The sequence below is a fragment of the Pempheris klunzingeri genome, chromosome 11 (genome assembly GCF_042242105.1).
Source record: "Pempheris klunzingeri isolate RE-2024b chromosome 11, fPemKlu1.hap1, whole genome shotgun sequence".
Lineage (NCBI taxonomy): Eukaryota > Metazoa > Chordata > Actinopteri > Acropomatiformes > Pempheridae > Pempheris > Pempheris klunzingeri.
Window position 1 is genome coordinate 7,087,105 of NC_092022.1, and position 19,441 is coordinate 7,106,545.

A 19,441-nucleotide genomic window follows, 5' to 3' on the forward strand; every position below is an offset into this window, starting at 1 on the left:
TAACTTTAGCTGCCCAGTAAAAGTAAATATACCCTCTGTACAACCTGAAGTTTGCAAAATTGTGGACTGTTGCTTTTCTTCATTTTGAAAATGATCTGTTCATAAAGTTTCTGTAGAGGGCATTTCAGTTTCTTATTGTGGTGAGATTAGAGGGACAATAAAAACAACTGTGGATATAAAGCATAAGTTTTGTCTCTCTTTTAATTCTCTTTGACTTCTTTCTATCTATATGTGCCTCTCATTTTTCATTTCCCCCTTGTCAGTCTTTCAATTAATCTCACGTTTTCTCAGTTGGAATGGCTTTCAAGCATTATCTCTTTCCCATTTGCTTTTTTTCTGTCTCTTGCTCTCGCTTTCTCTCTGTCTCCCTCATTCATTCATTCATACACACACACACACACACACACACATTCAGATCATGAGTCTCTGAAAGCTGGGCTGTGATAATGGAGGCATTCAGACGTACTGAATGAGGGGGGTGAAGGGGAGGAGAAAGGGGCTGTAAACTCGCTGTTATGTGCAGAGTTCAAGGCTGTTCTCCACCTTCCCCGACTCACGTGTGATACTTTGTGGTGCCGTGTGTGTGTGTGTGTCTGTGTGTGTGTGTTGCACTCACACATGCACGCTGTTGCACATGTGAACTCTTTGTGCTCATGCGGCTTCGTGTTGATACAGATTAGGTCAGCCACTCTCTCTCACTGGCTCAGTTTCTGTTGGTTATCTATAGAGTTGCTAGCCTACTGCTCTTCTTTGTCTTTGTCATGTAATTTAATACACACATTGAGAAAAGTTCATGAGACACATTAAACACACAGCCTATACTGAAACAAGAACAAAGTTAACTTGACTGCACTGCCAGTAATCTTTGACACTGATTTCAGATGGACAGCATTGAGCCAAATGGCCGTCCTCACTACAGGCAGCCTTATCTCGCTGTTGTCCTGGATGAAGCACAGCTGGATGTCCTTGGAGAACGGGTAGAAAAGAAGTCTCTGTCTTTTTTGGAGAGAGTGAAAGCACAATGTTGGTGAGTCAAAAGATGGGTTTAATTTTTGGGCCCTCAGCCAGTTTTTAGGGATGATTAAAGCCCTTCATCTGAAACTCTATGACTTTAAACCCTGTGTCTGTGTTTCTCCAGGTGTTCTGGTCCCAGGTTAAAGAGCTTCCTGCTGGGCCTTTTTCCTGTCCTATCATGGCTGCCCCGCTACTCCATCAGAGAAAACGCCGTTGGAGACCTGGTGTCAGGAGTAAGTGTCGGGATCATTCAGCTGCCACAGGGTGAGGATGCACAAACAGACAACAATCCCATAATAGCTTTTAAACAACTACAAGCTGCCACAATAAGACACTTTTCAGTAGATGTTACACATAAACTCTTTTTACCAGTGCTCCACGTAAAGTGGTCTATAAAACCTGCATTTTTATTTTGATATTTCTTTGAGATTAGGATTAGGATTTCCAAGACATCAACAAATGTACATATAATTACCATAAAAATGATCAAACATTTGCAAAATACTTTGCAGTATTTTATAGCTTCAAGGCAAACCAGCCAGCCAGTAGATTTGAACCTGGAAGCTTCTTATCATATCACACAGAATGTGATAAACATCTGTGAATATATATTTTCTATTGTTATTATTCTAATTAAAGAACATCCAGAGCAAAATAATGGGACTTTTCCAGGATCATAACCACTATGATGTGGGTGTAGTCATATGTGAAAGTGTTCTGAATGAATATGAATATATGCACCAAAGGAAGGAACTATCAAGTGGTTAAGGGTGGTGCTTTAACAATTTGCAAACCTCTAAGTTAACATCATGCATTTAAAAAATGAACAATTGCCTAGTTTTATTACCCTAAGCATGTTGTAGCCTACTTTGTATTCCTCTCCTCCTTTTTCCACGTTGGCAGTGTCTGAGATGAAGTCCCCTAAAAAAATCCTTTTCTCATGCATAGCCACTGCCCTGAAACTAAATGAAACACATTTCTCTACAGTGAGGTTTTAATGATACAGGGTTTCCTTTCCTGTTACTAACATGCATTAGCTATTCATTCATTCTTCCTTCATTCCCAGGGATGGCCAATGCTATGTTGGTGGGAGTTCCCCCGGTGTTTGGTCTCTACACTTCTCTCTATCCTCTGATCATCTATGTCATCTTTGGCACCTCCAGACACCTCTCCATCGGTGACTGTCAACCCTTTTTTTTCAGGAAGGACCTTGTACAGTCTAATACAATTTCAGGGACTTGCTCTGAAAATAGTTATCACTGGAGCAAAAAATATATATATTACGAAAATAAGAATTCTAGTTGTATAAAAATCTCAAAGCAGTTTTACAATAATCTGATTAAACTGTTACTGTAAAAAAGTGACTATATTACGAATTACAAACAAACAAAATTAATTATGTAAACCCACTTGATATTCTTAAATTTACTGCAGTGAGTTAAGAAGTTCTGTGAAAGGTTGTTGCATGTGTTTATATGTAACAGGTACTTTTGCCGTCCTGGCCATCATGATTGGGTCTGTGACAGCCAACGTGGAGTTGCTTAGCAACGGTGTTGAAAAGAGTCAGATTGATGTGGAAGCAGCCAAAGTGAATGTGGCTGTTCAACTGACCTTCCTCTGTGGCCTCATACAGGTAGACACACACATGCACCCACACATGCACGCACACACATTTGACAGTGCATGAACAAACAGTGTGTGTAGGTTCACACTCACCGCTGTGCAGCTGATACTGACCTCTGACCTCTGGCCCCATCATGGAGACAAACAATGGAAAAGAGAATTTCAGACATCCACTAAAGTATCACATTTGTTTTAGTAAATTCATCCATTGTGGAATTTACGCAACCTGACAACCTGCTGTTCACTGAACAAAAAAGTATTTGAGGGTTAAAAAAGGATTTGATAATGTAATTTGCACCCCTGAGTTCATATTGTTATTTGTTTTGTTAATGAAAATATACCTGCTCCATGCAGATTCTGCTTCCAACCTGTAGGCGTCACCAGTGACAATAACAAGATCCCTCACTGGGTTCCCACACCAATGAGAATTTAAATCCTCTCTGGGGACCTGGGCAAAAATGTTCAGTCCAGATATTCTCAGCAGAAGATTTTTCAGTGACCAACATCGGTTGTTATGTTTGGTGCAAGTCTCTCAGAGGCAAAGAGGCAGCATTTTGCACATATCTTTTCCTCACAATAATCAAATAGAGAGACAGAGGTCACTCTGTCTGTATATATATATACATATATATATATATATATATATATAAACTAAAGCTGTGTGTGTTCATATGTGTGTGTGATCCCTCAGCTCCTGCTGTACCTGTTGCATGGAGGCGGTGTGTGTCGCTGGCTGTCGAAGCCTGTAATTAGAGGCTACACCACAGCAGCAGGTCTGCATGTGATCATCCTGCAGCTGCCACTGATGACTGGAATACCTTCACAGAGACACACTGGACTGCTGGCTTCAGTCTGGGTCCGTGGAAACACTGTGGTTGTACCCACACACACACACACACACACACACACACACACACACACACACACACACGCACTCATTCACGTCAGTAAACTTTTTTTTCCGCCACAGACCTCTGTGGCGGAAAAAAGCAGAGCTGAAGTCCTCTCTTAGAAACTCTCTCTGTGATTGTATGAAGAACAGAAAATCCATAGATATAAATTGCATTAATCATACATTATTTTCAGTGGTTCCTTGAACTGGTGGATCAAAGTACACTAAGAAGCAGATTTAAGTATTGTAGACCTTAACAGTGAAAGCTAAAAGGTAGTGTGTTACATTTTTGGGGTGAAGGAGTCTGAACTGCAGTGTTAGTCTTTAAAGTTGTTGGAGTTTTGGCCTCAGTGCTCTCAGTCCCCTGGCAGACCCTAAGAGCGTCTCCATACCTCACTTTAACCTGTTAAAACCAGAAGAATTTTATTATCTTGGCAAAGTTTTGTCTTACCAATCTCTTTCTGACTGCTGCTGTGGGTGAGCAATAGCTTGGTGCTGCACATGGCAAATTCAAGGTTGGCATTGAACTACTCCAAGGATGCACCCTATCACCTCTACGTGGACAGGATTTCATGGTGTAGGCTGAGTTTGGAAAGTGTCACAGTTGCTTATCGGCTGTGTGCAGACGGTGGTTTTATTCCACCTTCACTGGACCATATCGTCTAATATGCACTGGAGCAGTTCACACCTGCAAATCACACCTCCAGGGTAAAGATCTTCCTTCATTGAGGATGTTTCTGACATGACTGACAGGAAGGGGATTGCAGGGCACCAGTGGATGATAGCAAGTAGAGAAATTAGTACACATACAGTATTGGTCATTTTTTTCAATTATACAGTTGAGATTTAAGTTACCTGTTACTATATTTTTGTTTTTAAAAGAACATACAAAGTGTTTTGATTCTCGACTTGTGGGTGTCCTCTTCCAGGCTTTAAAGGACGTTTTGCATGGAGTGACCGGTGCTGTACCAGGAGCTCTGTCAGTCTCTGTGGTTTCCATGGCGATACTCATCGGAGGCAAGATGCTGAATGAGCGCTTTAAGAACAAGCTGCCTGTCATCATACCGTGGGAACTTATACTGGTATACTGCACACACACACACACACACACACACACACACACACACACACACATGCTCAGTAGACTCATGCCCATGAGATGCACCCAGATGGACAGATGCCACAGTGATGAACTGATGAATGACTCATAATTACATAAAAATCTGTTTTTTTCTCTCAAACCACAAGTCTTCACATACAATAAAATTTTGCACCTGGTCACTGATGAACCATCATTCTGTCTTCTGATGGTGTTTTCTCTTTTTAGTTTTCAGTTAATGTATAGTGAGACTAAAACCTCAGAATGTAGACACAATTGTCCAGAAGTCACTGCAAAAACGAACAAAACTTTGTTATGTGTTGTTATTTGTTATGTTTGATTATAGTCCTCAATCTGTAATAACATGGCAAGATTTTGGTGCAAAGATGCCAGATAATAGAAAAACAAAGTGAAAAACAGAGGCAACGGCAGTTGCAGGGCAAAACATAAACAGTGAGCTCAGTACACAACACAATATCTGGATATATATATATATACATTATGTAAAATTAGCAGGTCATGGTCATGGATCTGAAAAGCTAGCTACCTCAGAGGACGGACAACATCTGATTATGATAAAGTATGTTTGTGTTCTTCCATGTTTGAAAAGACTGATTGATCTGACATTTAGATTTAGAGTACTGTATATCGTTGTTTTCCAAACTGGACATTCTGTGCAGAAAATGTCACATCCATTATTTTTCTCCGACAGATTGTCCTGGGCACCATCCTGTCAGTGCAGATGGATCTGGCTGGACAGCACAGAGTCCAGGTGGTGGGACATATACCCAGTGGGTCAGTAGAACTGTGTCACTGGCTGTTTTTCCTTGTCATACAATATTTTTTGTATTTAAAAAAATAATAATTTCAGAATTCCTAATACTTATGTGTTGGTTTTTACATTGTTGAGGAATGTGGATTTTTCAATGTGGATTTTTAGACAGTTTTCTTTTAGTGATGAACCTACAGGCAAATGTTTTTTGTAACCATTGTCACATGACACTGCTTTTAAAGAAATAATTCAGTTTCAAGCCTTTAACAAATCACTGTTTGTTGAAATGAGAAACAATGTATTATGCAAAGAAAATTTTATTTTATTTTACTTTACTTTTACTTTGTCCAAGCCTTAATGCTCTCTGACTCTTTTCTCTTCATCTTTCTGACACTCTAACCTCCTTCTAACCTCCAATTTTTCATACTTGTGCTCTCGTCAATAGAAAATGAGCCAGTTAGCTTTATTGTGTTTTCCTTGATAGCTTTAAGAGAATGCAGTGTGTGCGATAAGTAAATCATGGGGTGATTCAGCTTTAAGTGTTGGTCATAATTCTTTATATTACTGTATATTCTGTTTCTTTTCTTTGAATAATAAATTAGTCATTCAGTTGATCAAGCTGTTATCTCTTTCCTTCCTCCTCCTCCTCCTCCTCCTCCTCCTCTTCTCTAGCCTGTCTTCCCCTGTCGTTCCCTCTCTCTCTCAGGCCAGGGAGCTGCTCATTCCAGCTCTGTCTGTAGCTCTGGTTGGCTTCAGTTTCCACTCAGCGATGGGCTCAGTGTTCGCCCACAAACACGGCTACAGAGTGGACCCCAGTCAGGTACATTTACAGGAATTTTAACTCAGCTGAGATTGATCTTTCGCTGCAGGGTCTGCAAAATATGTGCAGGTGCATAAGCAATAAGCATGTATGGTAATTCAAATGAAGGACAAACTACAAGACAGCAAACAAAAGTTTGTAATCACATGACTGTGGATTCAGAGTGTGGAGAATAGAAACTGGTTTAAATTGAGTTTAGATTTCCTTACAAACAAAAAGAAATTTGAGCCCGAAGATGTTTCAGGCTATAGGAGCCATAATGGCAAAACACCATAACCATTACTGGATTTTGCAGATGTTGCTATGGGTGGCTCATTCATGTCTTATTCAACTATGAGTTCACTGTGTCAACAAACAGCTACTGTTACTGTGCTATTGTAGTTCATATTGGTTCCAAAGGTTAACAGAAACCACAAAATAAAGTATTTACGCTCCTTCAGTTCCAAAATAATGATAAGGCAGGATGACTTTTTCCTCACTGTGAAAGCAGCTGCAGGGATAGCTCTGTCAGTCAGTTTGTCCGAGTGAAGGACAAACAAAGAGAACATCTGTTGAGATGAACACGCTGCACATTGTGCAGGACTAGTGAGATATCCATAAAGTGAAAAGAGTAATGCTTACTTCAACAAACTGACTTTTAGTGAAAAGAAAGTAAGTCCTTGGTTGCTAAAAATCCCAAAAATGATCCTCTGTATATTAGAAATACAGAACGATGTACATTCATGCTTTAGTATTTTATTTATTTTGTTTTAATGATTACCGGCTGCAGATCTGTAACAAATCCCTGATTTAATCTTAATAAACTCCACACTCAGTACCATCACCTTGAATCTGTAAACTTTTCAGTTTCAAACCAACAGTTTCAAACCCTGGAGTGGTATTGTTCCAAGGTTATACTATTATTTTATTTGCTGGATAAAATCATAACCAGTCTACCAGGCCAGTCATGCTCCCAGAAAACACTCACCAGCAGTATCCCTGAGCTGTGCTGCAGCCTCAGTGAGCACTTTTCAAACTACTGTTGTCTGTCTCTGCTTCAGGACCTGCTGGCTCTGGGTTTGTGTAACACCATAGGAGGAATGTTCCAGTGCTTCGCTGTCAGCTGCTCCTTCTCTCGTAGTATGGTCCAGGACAGTATTGGTGTCAAATCACAGGTATTCAACTCCAAAAGACAAAAAAACCCAAACCCAATTTTTCTCTGCTACATGGTAAATTCTATATAAGCAAGCATCATCAAATAATGTCTAAACTGTTTATGGAGTTTAATATATACATCTTTTAAAGGATATTTTCCTAATTTACTTATTGTCCCTCTCTTATCTTTTCTTAGATGGCAGGTTTGGTATCAGCTCTGATGATTCTCACCATCTTGTTGAAGATTGGTCACCTCTTTGAGCAGCTGCCAAAGGTAGAATACATGTGCGATAACATTTTTACAGTTTTCTTATATTTTTAAGACAAGTTTATTGTGTTGTTGATTTGTAAAGGACTTGGTTAACAATGATCGAGATGCTCATATATCTACAAACCATGCAGTGAGAGCCAGTACCATAACTGGGCCACTAAGAGGTCAAATCATGCACAACAGAGAGAACATAACTTCCTACAGAGGATTTGTGGTTGTCGTGCCAGAGCTTTCGTATCAGGAGCACATGTCCTAAAAGTTTGTGTTGACAGTTCACTAGCTTTTCATAAACCACCATTTTGAAAAATAGAGCATGTCGGTGAAGATGTTTTAAGATATGTCAAGTCATGCTCCATCTGGACCAGACTCTCTGTCAGGATGATTCATGTGTCTTAGCCCGCATCCAATAATGCCTTGCTGTGTGTTCCAGGCAGTGTTGGCCGTGATCATCGTGGTGAACCTGCAGGGGATACTGGCTCAGATCAAAGATGTGTGTGTGCTCTGGAAGTCTGACAGATTAGACCTGGTGGGCTACACACACACATACAGGACATACACACACACACCATACATCATGAAAATCTTTTCTTTGGGCAATAGTCATATTTGAGCACGTCTTATTGTTGTTCAAGCTTATAAGCTTGTGATATAAGCTATATAAGTTATAAGCTTATGAGCCCCCTCTGGTCCTCTCTCCTCCCTCCTTTCCTTCAGCTAGTGTGGGTAGCCTCTTTGATTTCAACCCTGATTTTTAACCTGGACCTGGGTTTGGCCGTGGCTGTCGTCTTCTCTCTGCTCACGCTCATCTACAGGACACAACAGTCAGTAAATATAATTTGTGAAGGCCATGGTTTTCTGTCCAGTGCAAACAGATGAACCATCAGCTCTGACATTAAACAAATCCACATCTACTGTTCAGTTATCCACCCGTCACACACTAATCTGATTTTATCCACCCGTTACACACTAATCTGATTTTTAATTTGGAAATGTGCACCTGTCCTGCAGTTGCATAATATGTAAGTGAGATGTCCCATTTTTAAAATCAAGGCCAAACCGCATATGGGATCTTTAATTATTATTACTCCAGTTATGAACATACTGTATTTTTATTTGATAAGAAATTATCAGAGTAATATAGGAGTAAGAGCATTGTTGCTGTTTTCTCTTTTTAATATGAATCTTTATTAGTGCAAAGATAAAACAGTGTTATATATATCAACTATAATAATGTGTGGATTTGTTTTCTCTTCACTCATTTATTCTTTGACTCATTTTATCATATTTTTCATGCATCTTAAAAGTGTTGTATTTCCTTCCCTCCTCTCACTTGTCTCCCAGGTAGACTTGCACTCTCATTAATATTCCCCTCTGTCTCTCCCCTGTCTTTCATCTTGTCCTCGTCTTTCAGCTCCTCCAGTGTTGTTTTGGGTCGTATTCCTGGTACAGACTGTTATAAGGATGTGGGACTCTACACCGAGGTAAACTTGTCTCACAGGTCTCGCAACAATTTTACAGAAAACTCAAACTCTTTGATTAATGTTTTATATTGCTCAAGCTAGGTTGAGTAAACTTAAGGCTTACAGTAATCAGGATATTACACAAAACACAATCCAACCAAACAGCGCTTTTAACGAACCCACTGTATCGTCATCATGTTTCTATCTCCATGTGCTGTGCCGTCCCTGTTCTGTGTTCATCAGCTTGACATTTCTTTTGACTGGCTTGGGTGAGGAACATAGTGTTAGAGCCACAAGAGACCACAAGAGCTTAGATTATATGTAACAACCATAAAAAAAAAGTTATTCACAGACAAAGTAGATAGAGCTGATCTGACTGGAGTGTCAGAGACCTGTTAACTGAGTCATGCACGTCCTAAAATACTTCTATTTTAGCCACAACATCTTTGTTAGGGGAGAAATTCTTTAAACAAATCATGAAGATAAAAAATGTCCACTGTTCACTTATTATTGTGCTGAAGTGATGTTACGAGCACCACTGATCTTCATCAGACTGGACTGACAAAGCACAGCGCCAAGTATACACAATACAGTCACATGACATGAGCTGGGTCTCTAATGTTAAATGAAACACACACACACACACACACACACACACACACACACACACACACACACACACACACACACACATACACACGAAACAGGAATGCAGCTTTGTCACAAATCCAAAACATCCAACTCTCTATTTGTATCCATCTGTCATTTATTGTACTTCATACATCACACACACCTTTGTTAGGATCTGTCTGTCGGTTCTGTTTTTAATCACCACTTCACTAAGAATTTTTACTGGTTTTTTTTCTCTCTCTAGCTGAGTCACAAAAACTTTTTAACAAGCTTGTTCTGTGTCACCTAAAGTCAGACACATGCAGCTGTAAATGAGATCTCACAGAACTTGCTTGGGAACATTTTATTCCTTTAAGCCTCTTTATACTTAAACTATAAACTATACCATTGTGCTAATATATAACTATGATACAACAACTTCTGTAATATATTAATAAGGTAAGTTATAATAGGACGATTAGGGACAAACACTTTAGACATCAACAAAATGAATGCAGGGAAAAGTTGAAAGACCAAAGTCAGTCTGTGTAATTTAACACCAACATGATGTTTCACTGTGTGAACTGAATAATGTAATGGTTCATAACTGTGCAGCAGGCCATTATTCACCTGTATTATGCCGAGGCCTAACTCTTACTGACTGGTAGAGATGAAACATACTGACCTCACATGACCCCTCATGATCGTTGCTAACTACAGGCCGTGGACTAACATATCTAAAATTCTCCACAGCCTGTCTTGTATCCGCACATGAAACACATCTCGATATCAACTGGATCACGGCATCTGAAGTGCAAATGAAAATGAAAATGAACACAGCAAGCATTTAAAGAGAATCAGTATCAGTCTGAATAAAACTCAGTTTTTAACATGGTGGAAAGACATGACAAAATAAAAGTTAATCATGAAGTTTATATAAAAACAGGAAATGATTTTGAATTGACGTTGTTCTCAAAGTGTAAACTATCTGACCAATTTCTCCAGTGAAGGTCAGTCTTAACTTAATCAACCACTCTGAACAGTACAACTGTCATGCAGCCAAAACACACTAGAAATAAATCCCTGGCTGGAAACCACCATCTGTCGCACATCAAAACACCAAACTGTCACCAAAGGCAATCTGTTTGGGCTCTGAGCATCAGTGAATTCCTGTCAACTTCTCGCTCTCTGTTTCCTCCTTTTGATTCTCTCCTCAGTCTGTTACACTGGGGGCTGCTGCACAACTCCCCTCTGTGTACTTTATCAAGTGTCTATCATGCATTAATGATGGTGTGTGCAGTGGCTTTCTCTGTAGAAGATCAGAAATGGACTTTTAACAAACTGGTTTATTGTGCATTTTTGTGTTTTAATTCAGTACGAACTTTTGGAGATTGTGCCAATTAAGTAGCATAATCACTGTCTATTCAGTTAATATTAAGTGGGTTAAACAGTAGCTGTGGGGGTATAATTAAAAGAAAAACATAGTTATCTTAGTTACTGTCTTTTTAGTACAAATCCCTCCACTGCAGACTGCCAAGGAAACACAGTCCAGGATTACACATGGTAGAAATTTCATTCAAAAAAGACTTTATCTAAAAACCAACTCAGCTTCACATTGACTTCAGATAAACCATATAATACATTTTAACGCAGAATGAGGACAGTGTATGTTACTCTCCTTTACTCATGTTGGAAACATGTTAGCAGAGGTTTTCTTTATGGTCAGTATGAACATGAGGAAGGACATTTTTTTTCAGTGTTCATATGGGCATATGGGTATCATTGTAAGACTTGAAAAATCATGAACCTATCCTGTAAAGATAGAAAGAGTACATTTGTCAGAGAAAGTTCGGCATAAAGGGCTAATTACTGTATTGTTTCTTACATTAGATATTTTTAAATCTCCTCTTCTCTTTATGCGAAATTGTAAATCAGTTGTGAAATTAAAATGTGAAAAACAATTATAGGCCTCTAGGTTCAAGCCAAGACAAAGAAATACAATCACAAACAAAAAGAGAGTGTCCCTGCAAGACAGCACATTTTCATCTCATTTTGTTTATAATGAACAGAAATTATAGAAACAAGCATAACTGTGTTTCTTAGGTGATCTGCAAGCAAAGGGAAAGACACATTTGCTTTAGGTCTGATGCACCGAAGTGCACTAGACTGCTGTTGCAAATTCTGACCTTCTGTCCAGAGTGTCACTGTTGTGCCAAGTTACATACTGTTGGTACTGTAGGATATTAAATATGTTACGTGTCTCTGTTTTGTTAACAGGCAAAGCAAATTCCTGGGGTGACGACACTCTCCTGTTCCAGTCCAATTTACTTTGCCAACTCTGAACTACTTTTCACAGAGATCAGACAGGTACAAACACACACACACAAGCACACACACACAGTGTTGTATTTCTATACTTGTGAGGACCCTAACCCTAACCCAGACCTAATTCTAACTTGAACCTTAAAACTACATCTGAACTCTCAGAAAACACCCAGGGTGAGATTAATATAACTGGGAAGATGGAGGGAAAAAAGTCACAGCAGAGTGACTTTTTAGCAACAGCAAAATAAGAAACGATTTTCAGTGAAAGAGTTCAAGATTGAGAGATGGGTTTTTAAATGTAATTAGGAGAATAAATGAATCCAGTTGAGTTTCAGTTCCATGGTCTATCTTCTTCACATATATGGTGCATCCCCACTACATGAAGTCCATCAATATGACAGTATGACAATATTTTACTAGATTCAGAGCCAGCGCCTGTGCTAGGCAATATACAAGGTGCGTGTATGCAGCTGACATGTGTGTATGTCCCTGTTTGCTTTGATTCCTCTGGCTGGAATAGAAAAATTGCACAAGCATGTTCCCCAATACACCATGTGTTACACAGCAACTGAAAAGTTATAAACTAATTTTCCCCCTGTAATTTTTCCTCACCCCATCCAGACAGTGAGTCGGGGACAGAAGGAAATCCCAGCGGAAGTCTACACAGTTACCCCTTCCTCCTCCTTGTCCTCGTCCTCAGCCCCTCATTGCTTGGTTCTGGATCTCAGCTCGGTCAATTTCATGGACTCTGAAGCTATGACAGGCCTTTGCAAGGTGAGGAAAGCAAACTGACTGGAAAACTTCAGTTTCATTTTGTCTACATTAAAATCATTAAATCCAACTAAGAAATTATTTATTTGACACTAGAAGGTAGCAAAGAAAATGTTTTTGATCTATTAAGATGTGAGAAGCAGTGTAGGTTGGTTTGAATGGATATCAGCTTTCCTAGGCCAGATCCAAATCTGCCAATTCTGCACTTCTTTCCACTCATTATAATTGCTTTGGTTGGCTCATTTCTGCTGATCAAAGACTTTTACAAGAAATTTTTATTTAAGACTAGAGTAGATGATCAGTAATTGCACATGAGATAATATAAATATGATACACACCCTGTTATGATTGCACACACACACCTTTTTTTGAAGTTTTTGAATAATGAATGAATCACCAGTTGTGCAGATTTGACTCTGCTATCTCTTCCTCCTCTTTGACCTTAATGATGAATTAATTCATTGGCCTCACAAAGTATGTGTGTGGGTGTGTGGGTGTGTGTGTGTGTGTGTGTGTGTGCTATTCACCAGGTTGTAGAAGACTTGGAAATCCAGGGTGTCAGTGTGTTTCTGGCAGCATGCTCAGGTCAGCCACATATTTCATGCTCACTTTTCTATATAGAGTGACTCCTCTCCTTCTGCATATCTCTCTCTCACACACACACACACACACACACACACACAGTGTTCCTTTAATGTTGGGCTGCTATTGTTTCCACAGGTCAGTGTCCCACCACCCCTCCCAAACCTTAGTTCTGTTTGAAATAGTTTTCCCTCTGTAAACTTCATGCAGCTGTTTATCCAACCTGGGTCATATTTTTGTACTTAAGATCACACCAACACATGCAATCAGACAGGTTGACTGTGCCCAAATATTCTAATAGCTCAGCGCATTATAGAATTGTTTACCGTGCAGCATACATCAAATTAACGCTTGAAACTTTAAAATCAAAACATAAAGTGTATCATCCTAATGCCCTCTATGTGTCAACAGAGGGAGTTTTATCTAAACTCAAGACTCAGGGTTGTATACCAGACAGCCTGCCTTACTCCTGTCTCTTCCCATCGGTCCATCATGCTGTCCAGCACTGCCTCAGCACCATGCCCAGACTTCTGGAGGTATGCATTGACTTGCTTTACTTACATTGACTTGAGTTTTTTTTAGCTGTAACTTTCCATGGTGTCTGCAGGCACATTATAAAGAGAGTTCCACTGGTTTTAAACATCAAAGTATTTTTACATCAAAGTCTATTTACAAGTCTTGGTTAGTACTACTGCATATGTGAATACAGTTATATAAAGTATTTTGTGGTTCCAGAGGGAGCTGTGTGAGTGTGTGTTGGTTGACAAGTTTGAAGTTACAAAGAAGTGAGCTCATCAGTCCATTGTACCACGTTGCTCATCTCTGCTTAAGGCTAAGTGTATAAGTGTGCCAATGAATAAGTGCCTTAAACCTGCATTCTTTCTAATGGCCAGTAGAAGGTGACTTCACTGGTGCATGGAAGTCTGAGAAAATTACCCCATTTCTCATATGATTTATTACCTCAGTAAAGACTTTCCCAAGGAGTTTATGGTCTCAATAAATTAGACAATAAAGCAGTGTATGCTTTAGGGCGTAGGGGGTACTTTGAGACTTAATACTCAGAAATGAGTCATGCCTAACCATAACCAGTCAAAGGTAGGTTTTGCAGAATGAACGCCAAAATGGAAAACTTGCAGTCAAAAGATCAATTGGTGCCATCTTGGTGGTTGTGTCCACTTTTTATATACAATCTATGGGCTCATGGCTTGAGGCCTTATAAGCCACCACTAGCATAACACAATCAACTTAAGTGTCAGCAGTTGAATTGTATTGTGGGTAACATAGGGATCTGGTTTTAACAAAGGAGAAAAATGGAGTAAGGCGATAAGATATATACCCTATCTTCGGGTCCACTGCATCGACTTTTATCCTTTATTTTAAATTTACAATGCTATAAATGTGCAATGCAAAATAAGAGGGGTACTGATTCTATACTTTTACATGACATCTCATTGAATATGAAGTGTAAAATTGCATTTAGAGATATTTTAATGTTTGCACAATTTCTTTTATCTGTTCTCAGGAAATCGGCCCAGATGCAAATGAATGTTGAACCTACAATGCGACTGCTGCTTTTAAATGTGAATTACAAGACAGTTAGGTCATCTCGTAGTAAAAACAGGGGACAGCTTTGGATATAAGCTGGTAGAAGGATTTTTTTTTAGGAAAGAAGTAACACCATTCACAATATCTACATACTTACACATGTACAGACAAGTGTTTCCAACCATTACTGACCTCTTTGTCACGAGGTAGACTTGAAGCCGGAATCTTATCCATTAGGCTCTGATGGTAGGAAAAGAGACAAATTATTCCAAATGAATTTGTCAGCCACAGTACTGCAGCTAAATCTGTGTTGTACACAAACTACCTTTAAATCTGAAACACTGACTGCACAGTCTCCACACTGACAGCTTCCTACAGTGGCACAACAACATAGCACAACAAAAGTACGCCTATTCTCCTATAGCTACATACTGAAGATGGGAGGTGATTTTGGAGAGATTTATTCCATTGATTTATGGCATAGATAAATGAGATTATCTTTATTCCTAACTTTATTTAGAATGAAAACATAACAAATTAAAAGTTTTTATATGTAGGACAACTAATAAAAACATTTACATCTGATTAGACATCTTTGATGGTTTTGATTAGTTTGTTAAAGAGGGAGAAACTACATGTCAGGATGTGTTGTGAAGAATCATCCAGTGTCCACTGTTTTGCAAGAACTGACCTGTCTTTGTCTAGAATTTGCTGACTGAAATAGGTCAAACTGTCAAGTTCGAATGTGTTTTAAATACACCATCTGATTTCCCTGTATCTTTTTTAATGTGTTTCATTGCCATAAATGTTTCTGTGGCATTCATACCAGAAATGTTGAAAAGATGCATATATCAAGAAACCATCAATGTAAATGTAAATATCAAATTAAAGGATGGATATAATAGTTAATTGTTGTGTGTAACACAAATATTTTGCTGTATCTGAAATAACCCTTTAAAAGACTAAAGTTGCACATAAAAAAATAGTGGTAGACCAGACTCTCCTGTATTTTGTGAAGGAAAATTATGTTTTTATCAGCAAAGTCTGGTGGTTTTAAAGAGATACAGTGGGGCAAAAAAGTATTTAGTCAGCCACCAATTGTGCAAGTTCTCCCACTTAAAAAGATGAGAGAGGCCTGTAATTTTCATCATAGGTACACTTCAACTATGAGAGACAGAATGGGGGGGAGAGAATCCAGGAAATCACATTGTAGGATTTTTAATGAATTAATTGGTTAATTCCTCGGTAAAATAAGTATTTGGTCACCTACAAACAAGCAAGATTTCTGGCTCTCACAGACCTGTAACTTCTTCTTTAAGAGGCTGCTCTGTCCTCCACTCGTTACCTGTATTAATGGCACTTGTTTGAACTCGTTATCAGTATAAAAGACACCTGTCCACAACCTCAAACAGTCACACTCCAAACTCCACTATGGCCAAGACCAAAGAGCTGTCAAAGGACACCAGAAACAAAATTGTAGACCTGCACCAGGCTGGGAAGACTGAATCTGCAATAGGTAAGCAGCTTGGTGTGAAGAAATCAACTGTGGGAGCAATTATTAGAAAATGGAAGACATACAAGACCACTGATAATCTCCCTCGATCTGGGGTTCAACGCAAGATCTCACCCCGTGGGGTCAAAATGATCACAAGAACAGTGAGCAAAAATCCCAGAACCACACGGGGGGACCTAGTGAATGACCTGCAGAGAGCTGGGACCCAAGTAACAAAGGCTACCATCAGTAACACACTACGCCGCCAGGGACTCAAATCCTGCAGTGCCAGACGTGTCCCCCTGCTTAAGCCAGTACATGTCCAGGCCCATCTGAAGTTTGCTAGAGAGCATTTGGATGATCCAGAAGAGGATTGGGAGAATGTCATATAGTCAGATGAAACCAAAATAGAACTTTTTGGTAAAAACTCAACTTGTCGTGGTTGGAGGAGAAAGAATGCTGAGTTGCATCCAAAGAACGCCATACCTACTGTGAAGCATGGGGGTGGAAACATCATGCTTTGGGGCTGTTTTTCTGCAAAGGGACCAGGACAACTGATCCGTGTAAAGGAAAGAATGAATGGGGCCATGTATCGTGAGATTTTGAGTGAAAACCTCCTTCCATCAGCAAGGGCATTGAAGATGAAACGTGGCTGGGTCTTTCAGCATGACAATGATCCCAAACACACCGCCCGGGCAACGAAGGAGTGGCTTCGTAAGAAGCATTTCAAGGTCCTGGAGTGGCCTAGCCAGTCTCCAGATCTCAACCCCATAGAAAATCTTTGGAGGGAGTTGAAAGTCCGTGTTGCCCAGCGACAGCCCCAAAACATCACTGCTCTAGAGGAGATCTCCATGGAGGAATGGGCCAGGAACAGTGTGTGAAAACCTTGTGAAGACTTACAGAAAACATTTGACCTCTGTCATTGCCAACAAAGGGTATATAACAAAGTATTGAGATGAACTTTTGTTATTGACCAAATACTTATTTTCCACCATAGTTTGCAAATAATTTCTTTAAAAATCAGACAATGTGATTTTCTGGATTTTTTTTTCTCATTTTGTCTCTCATAGTTGAGGTATACCTATGATGAAAATTACAGGCCTCTCTCATCTTTTTAAGTGGGAGAACTTGCAAAGTTGGTGGCTGACTAAATACTTTTTTGCCCCACTGTATATGCTGAAAATGATACAGGGCCTATGTTGAGCAACTTCAGAAAATCTACAAATGTGGGTTAAATTATTGTCAATATCAGACAGAAAGCGCTGGAAGACATGGCCAGGTCCCAGTAGAATTCAGATGGCAGAGCCTTATCCATTAGGTGGTGTCGGTCAGTGAGCACTCGAAGATACTACTCAGGAGCCAGTAAGACTAACACAGCAGAGGATGGTTGCGATCCGTTGCCGTGTGTGTTACAGGCAAAGAGGATCACCAATTTCACATTGACGACGGCAAGGTCAAGCTAAACACAGTCAAGCCAGGTAACTCAAAGACAGCCATAGTACACGGAACTCACTTCGTGATAAAGGGAGGTTGGATGAGGATCACGCCGTTGACCAACGTGGGTTTCATTATCATCAATGTCAGAGAGAAAGTGCTGGAAGCCATGGCCAGGTCCCAGTAAAATGCAGATAGCAGAGGATGGTTTTGATCCATCAACCTCTGGGCCCAGCACACTTTCACTGCGCCACTCTGCTATCAAACACCCCAGATGGGACTCGAACCAACAAAACTGCCCGCACTTCGTGATAGAGGATGTTGGATGAGGATCACGCCGTTGACCAATGTGGGTTTCATTATTGTCAATGTCAGAGAGAAAGTGCTGGAAGACATGGCCAGGTCCCAGTAAAACGCAGATAGCAGAGGATGGTTTCGATCCATCGACCTCTGGGTTATGGGCCCAGCACGCTTCCGCTGCGCCACTCTGCTGTCAAACACCCCAGATGGGACTCAAACCCACAATCCCTGGCTTAGGAGGCCAGTGCCTTATCCATTAGGCCACTGGGGCTTCACAAGAGCAAAAAAAGTCACCAGTTCTGTGCACAGTGACAACATTAACAGATAGAGAGACACAAAATGAAGAGCTACACATATTGACCAAACCGAGTTACCATTAACGCTCGGCTGGACAACGCTAGGCTACGCTCAGTAAAGCTAGGCAACCCAAAGACAGCCCAACAAAACTGCCCTGACTTTGTGATGCAGGATGTTGGATGAGGATGAGGATCACGCCGTTGACCAACGTGGGTTTCATTATCATCAATGTCAGAGAGAAAGTGCTGGAAGCCATGGCCAGGTCCCAGTAAAATGCAGATAGCAGAGGATGGTTTTGCTCCATCGACCTCTGGGCCCAGCACACTTTCACTGCGCCACTCTGCTATCAAACACCCCAGAGGGGACTCGAACCAACAAAACTGCCCGCACTTCATGATACAGGATGTTGGAAGAGGATCACGCCATTGATCAATGTGGGTTTCATTATTGTCAATGTCAGAGAGTGCTGGAAGACATGGCCAGGTCCCAGTAAAACGCAGATAGCAGAGGATGGTTTCGATCCATCGACCTCTGGGTTATGGGCCCAGCACGCTTCCGCTGCGCCACTCTGCTGTCAAACACCCCAGATGGGACTCGAACCCACAATCCCTGGCTTAGGAGGCCAGTGCCTTATCCATTAGGCCACTGGGGCTTCACAAGAGCAAAAAACGTCACCAGTTCTGTGCACAGTGACAACATTAACAGATAGAGAGACACAAAATGAAGAGCTACACATATTGACCAAACCGAGTTACCATTAACGCTCGGCTAGACAATGCTAGGCTATGCTCAGTAAAGGTAGGCAACCCAAAGACAGCCCAACAAAACTGCCTTCACTTCATGATGCAGGATGTTGGATGAGGATGAGGATCACGCCGTTGACCAACGTGGGTTTCATTATCATCAATGTCAGAGAGAAAGTGCTGGAAGCCATGGCCAGGTCCCAGTAAAATGCAGATAGCAGAGGATGGTTTTGATCCATCGACCTCTGGGCCCAGCAC

The 19,441-nt window shown here is 40.4% G+C and overlaps 1 protein-coding gene and 2 non-coding genes across 3 annotated transcripts; 1 reads left to right on the forward strand and 2 right to left on the reverse strand.

The window, feature by feature from the left end:
• The first annotated feature begins 731 nt into the window (after window positions 1-731).
• Window positions 732-15,003, forward strand: LOC139209378 (solute carrier family 26 member 6-like). The gene is made up of 18 exons (XM_070839055.1): window positions 732-1,027; window positions 1,139-1,278; window positions 2,081-2,191; window positions 2,499-2,647; window positions 3,329-3,493; window positions 4,459-4,611; window positions 5,341-5,423; window positions 6,073-6,220; window positions 7,261-7,374; window positions 7,551-7,628; window positions 8,056-8,151; window positions 8,340-8,446; window positions 9,037-9,106; window positions 11,972-12,061; window positions 12,641-12,793; window positions 13,321-13,375; window positions 13,784-13,908; window positions 14,895-15,003. Exons 1-18 carry the CDS (start codon window positions 882-884, stop codon window positions 14,922-14,924), a joined length of 2,013 nt encoding a protein of 670 aa, XP_070695156.1. The 5' UTR covers window positions 732-881; the 3' UTR covers window positions 14,925-15,003.
• Window positions 15,004-18,341: 3,338 nt separating this feature from the next.
• On the reverse strand, window positions 18,342-18,414 carry trnar-ccu (transfer RNA arginine (anticodon CCU)). Its single transcript has one exon. It is a non-coding gene; the product is annotated as a tRNA-Arg (tRNA).
• A 605-nt stretch (window positions 18,415-19,019) lies between these two features.
• On the reverse strand, window positions 19,020-19,092 carry trnar-ccu (transfer RNA arginine (anticodon CCU)). Its single transcript has one exon. It is a non-coding gene; the product is annotated as a tRNA-Arg (tRNA).
• Between the last annotated feature and the right edge of the window lie 349 nt (window positions 19,093-19,441).

What these genes read in the sequence shown, in the direction of transcription:
- LOC139209378 (XM_070839055.1), top strand. Translation starts at nt 882, where the DNA reads ATGGACAGCATTGAGCCAAATGGCCGTCCTCACTACAGGCAGCCTTAT. An exon ending in GTGGGACATATACCCAGTGG is followed by an intron (nt 5,424 to 6,072) that starts GTCAGTAGAACT and finishes CCTCTTCTCTAG; the next exon opens with CCTGTCTTCCCCTGTCGTTC. An exon ending in ACAGAGTGGACCCCAGTCAG is followed by an intron (nt 6,221 to 7,260) that starts GTACATTTACAG and finishes TCTCTGCTTCAG; the next exon opens with GACCTGCTGGCTCTGGGTTT.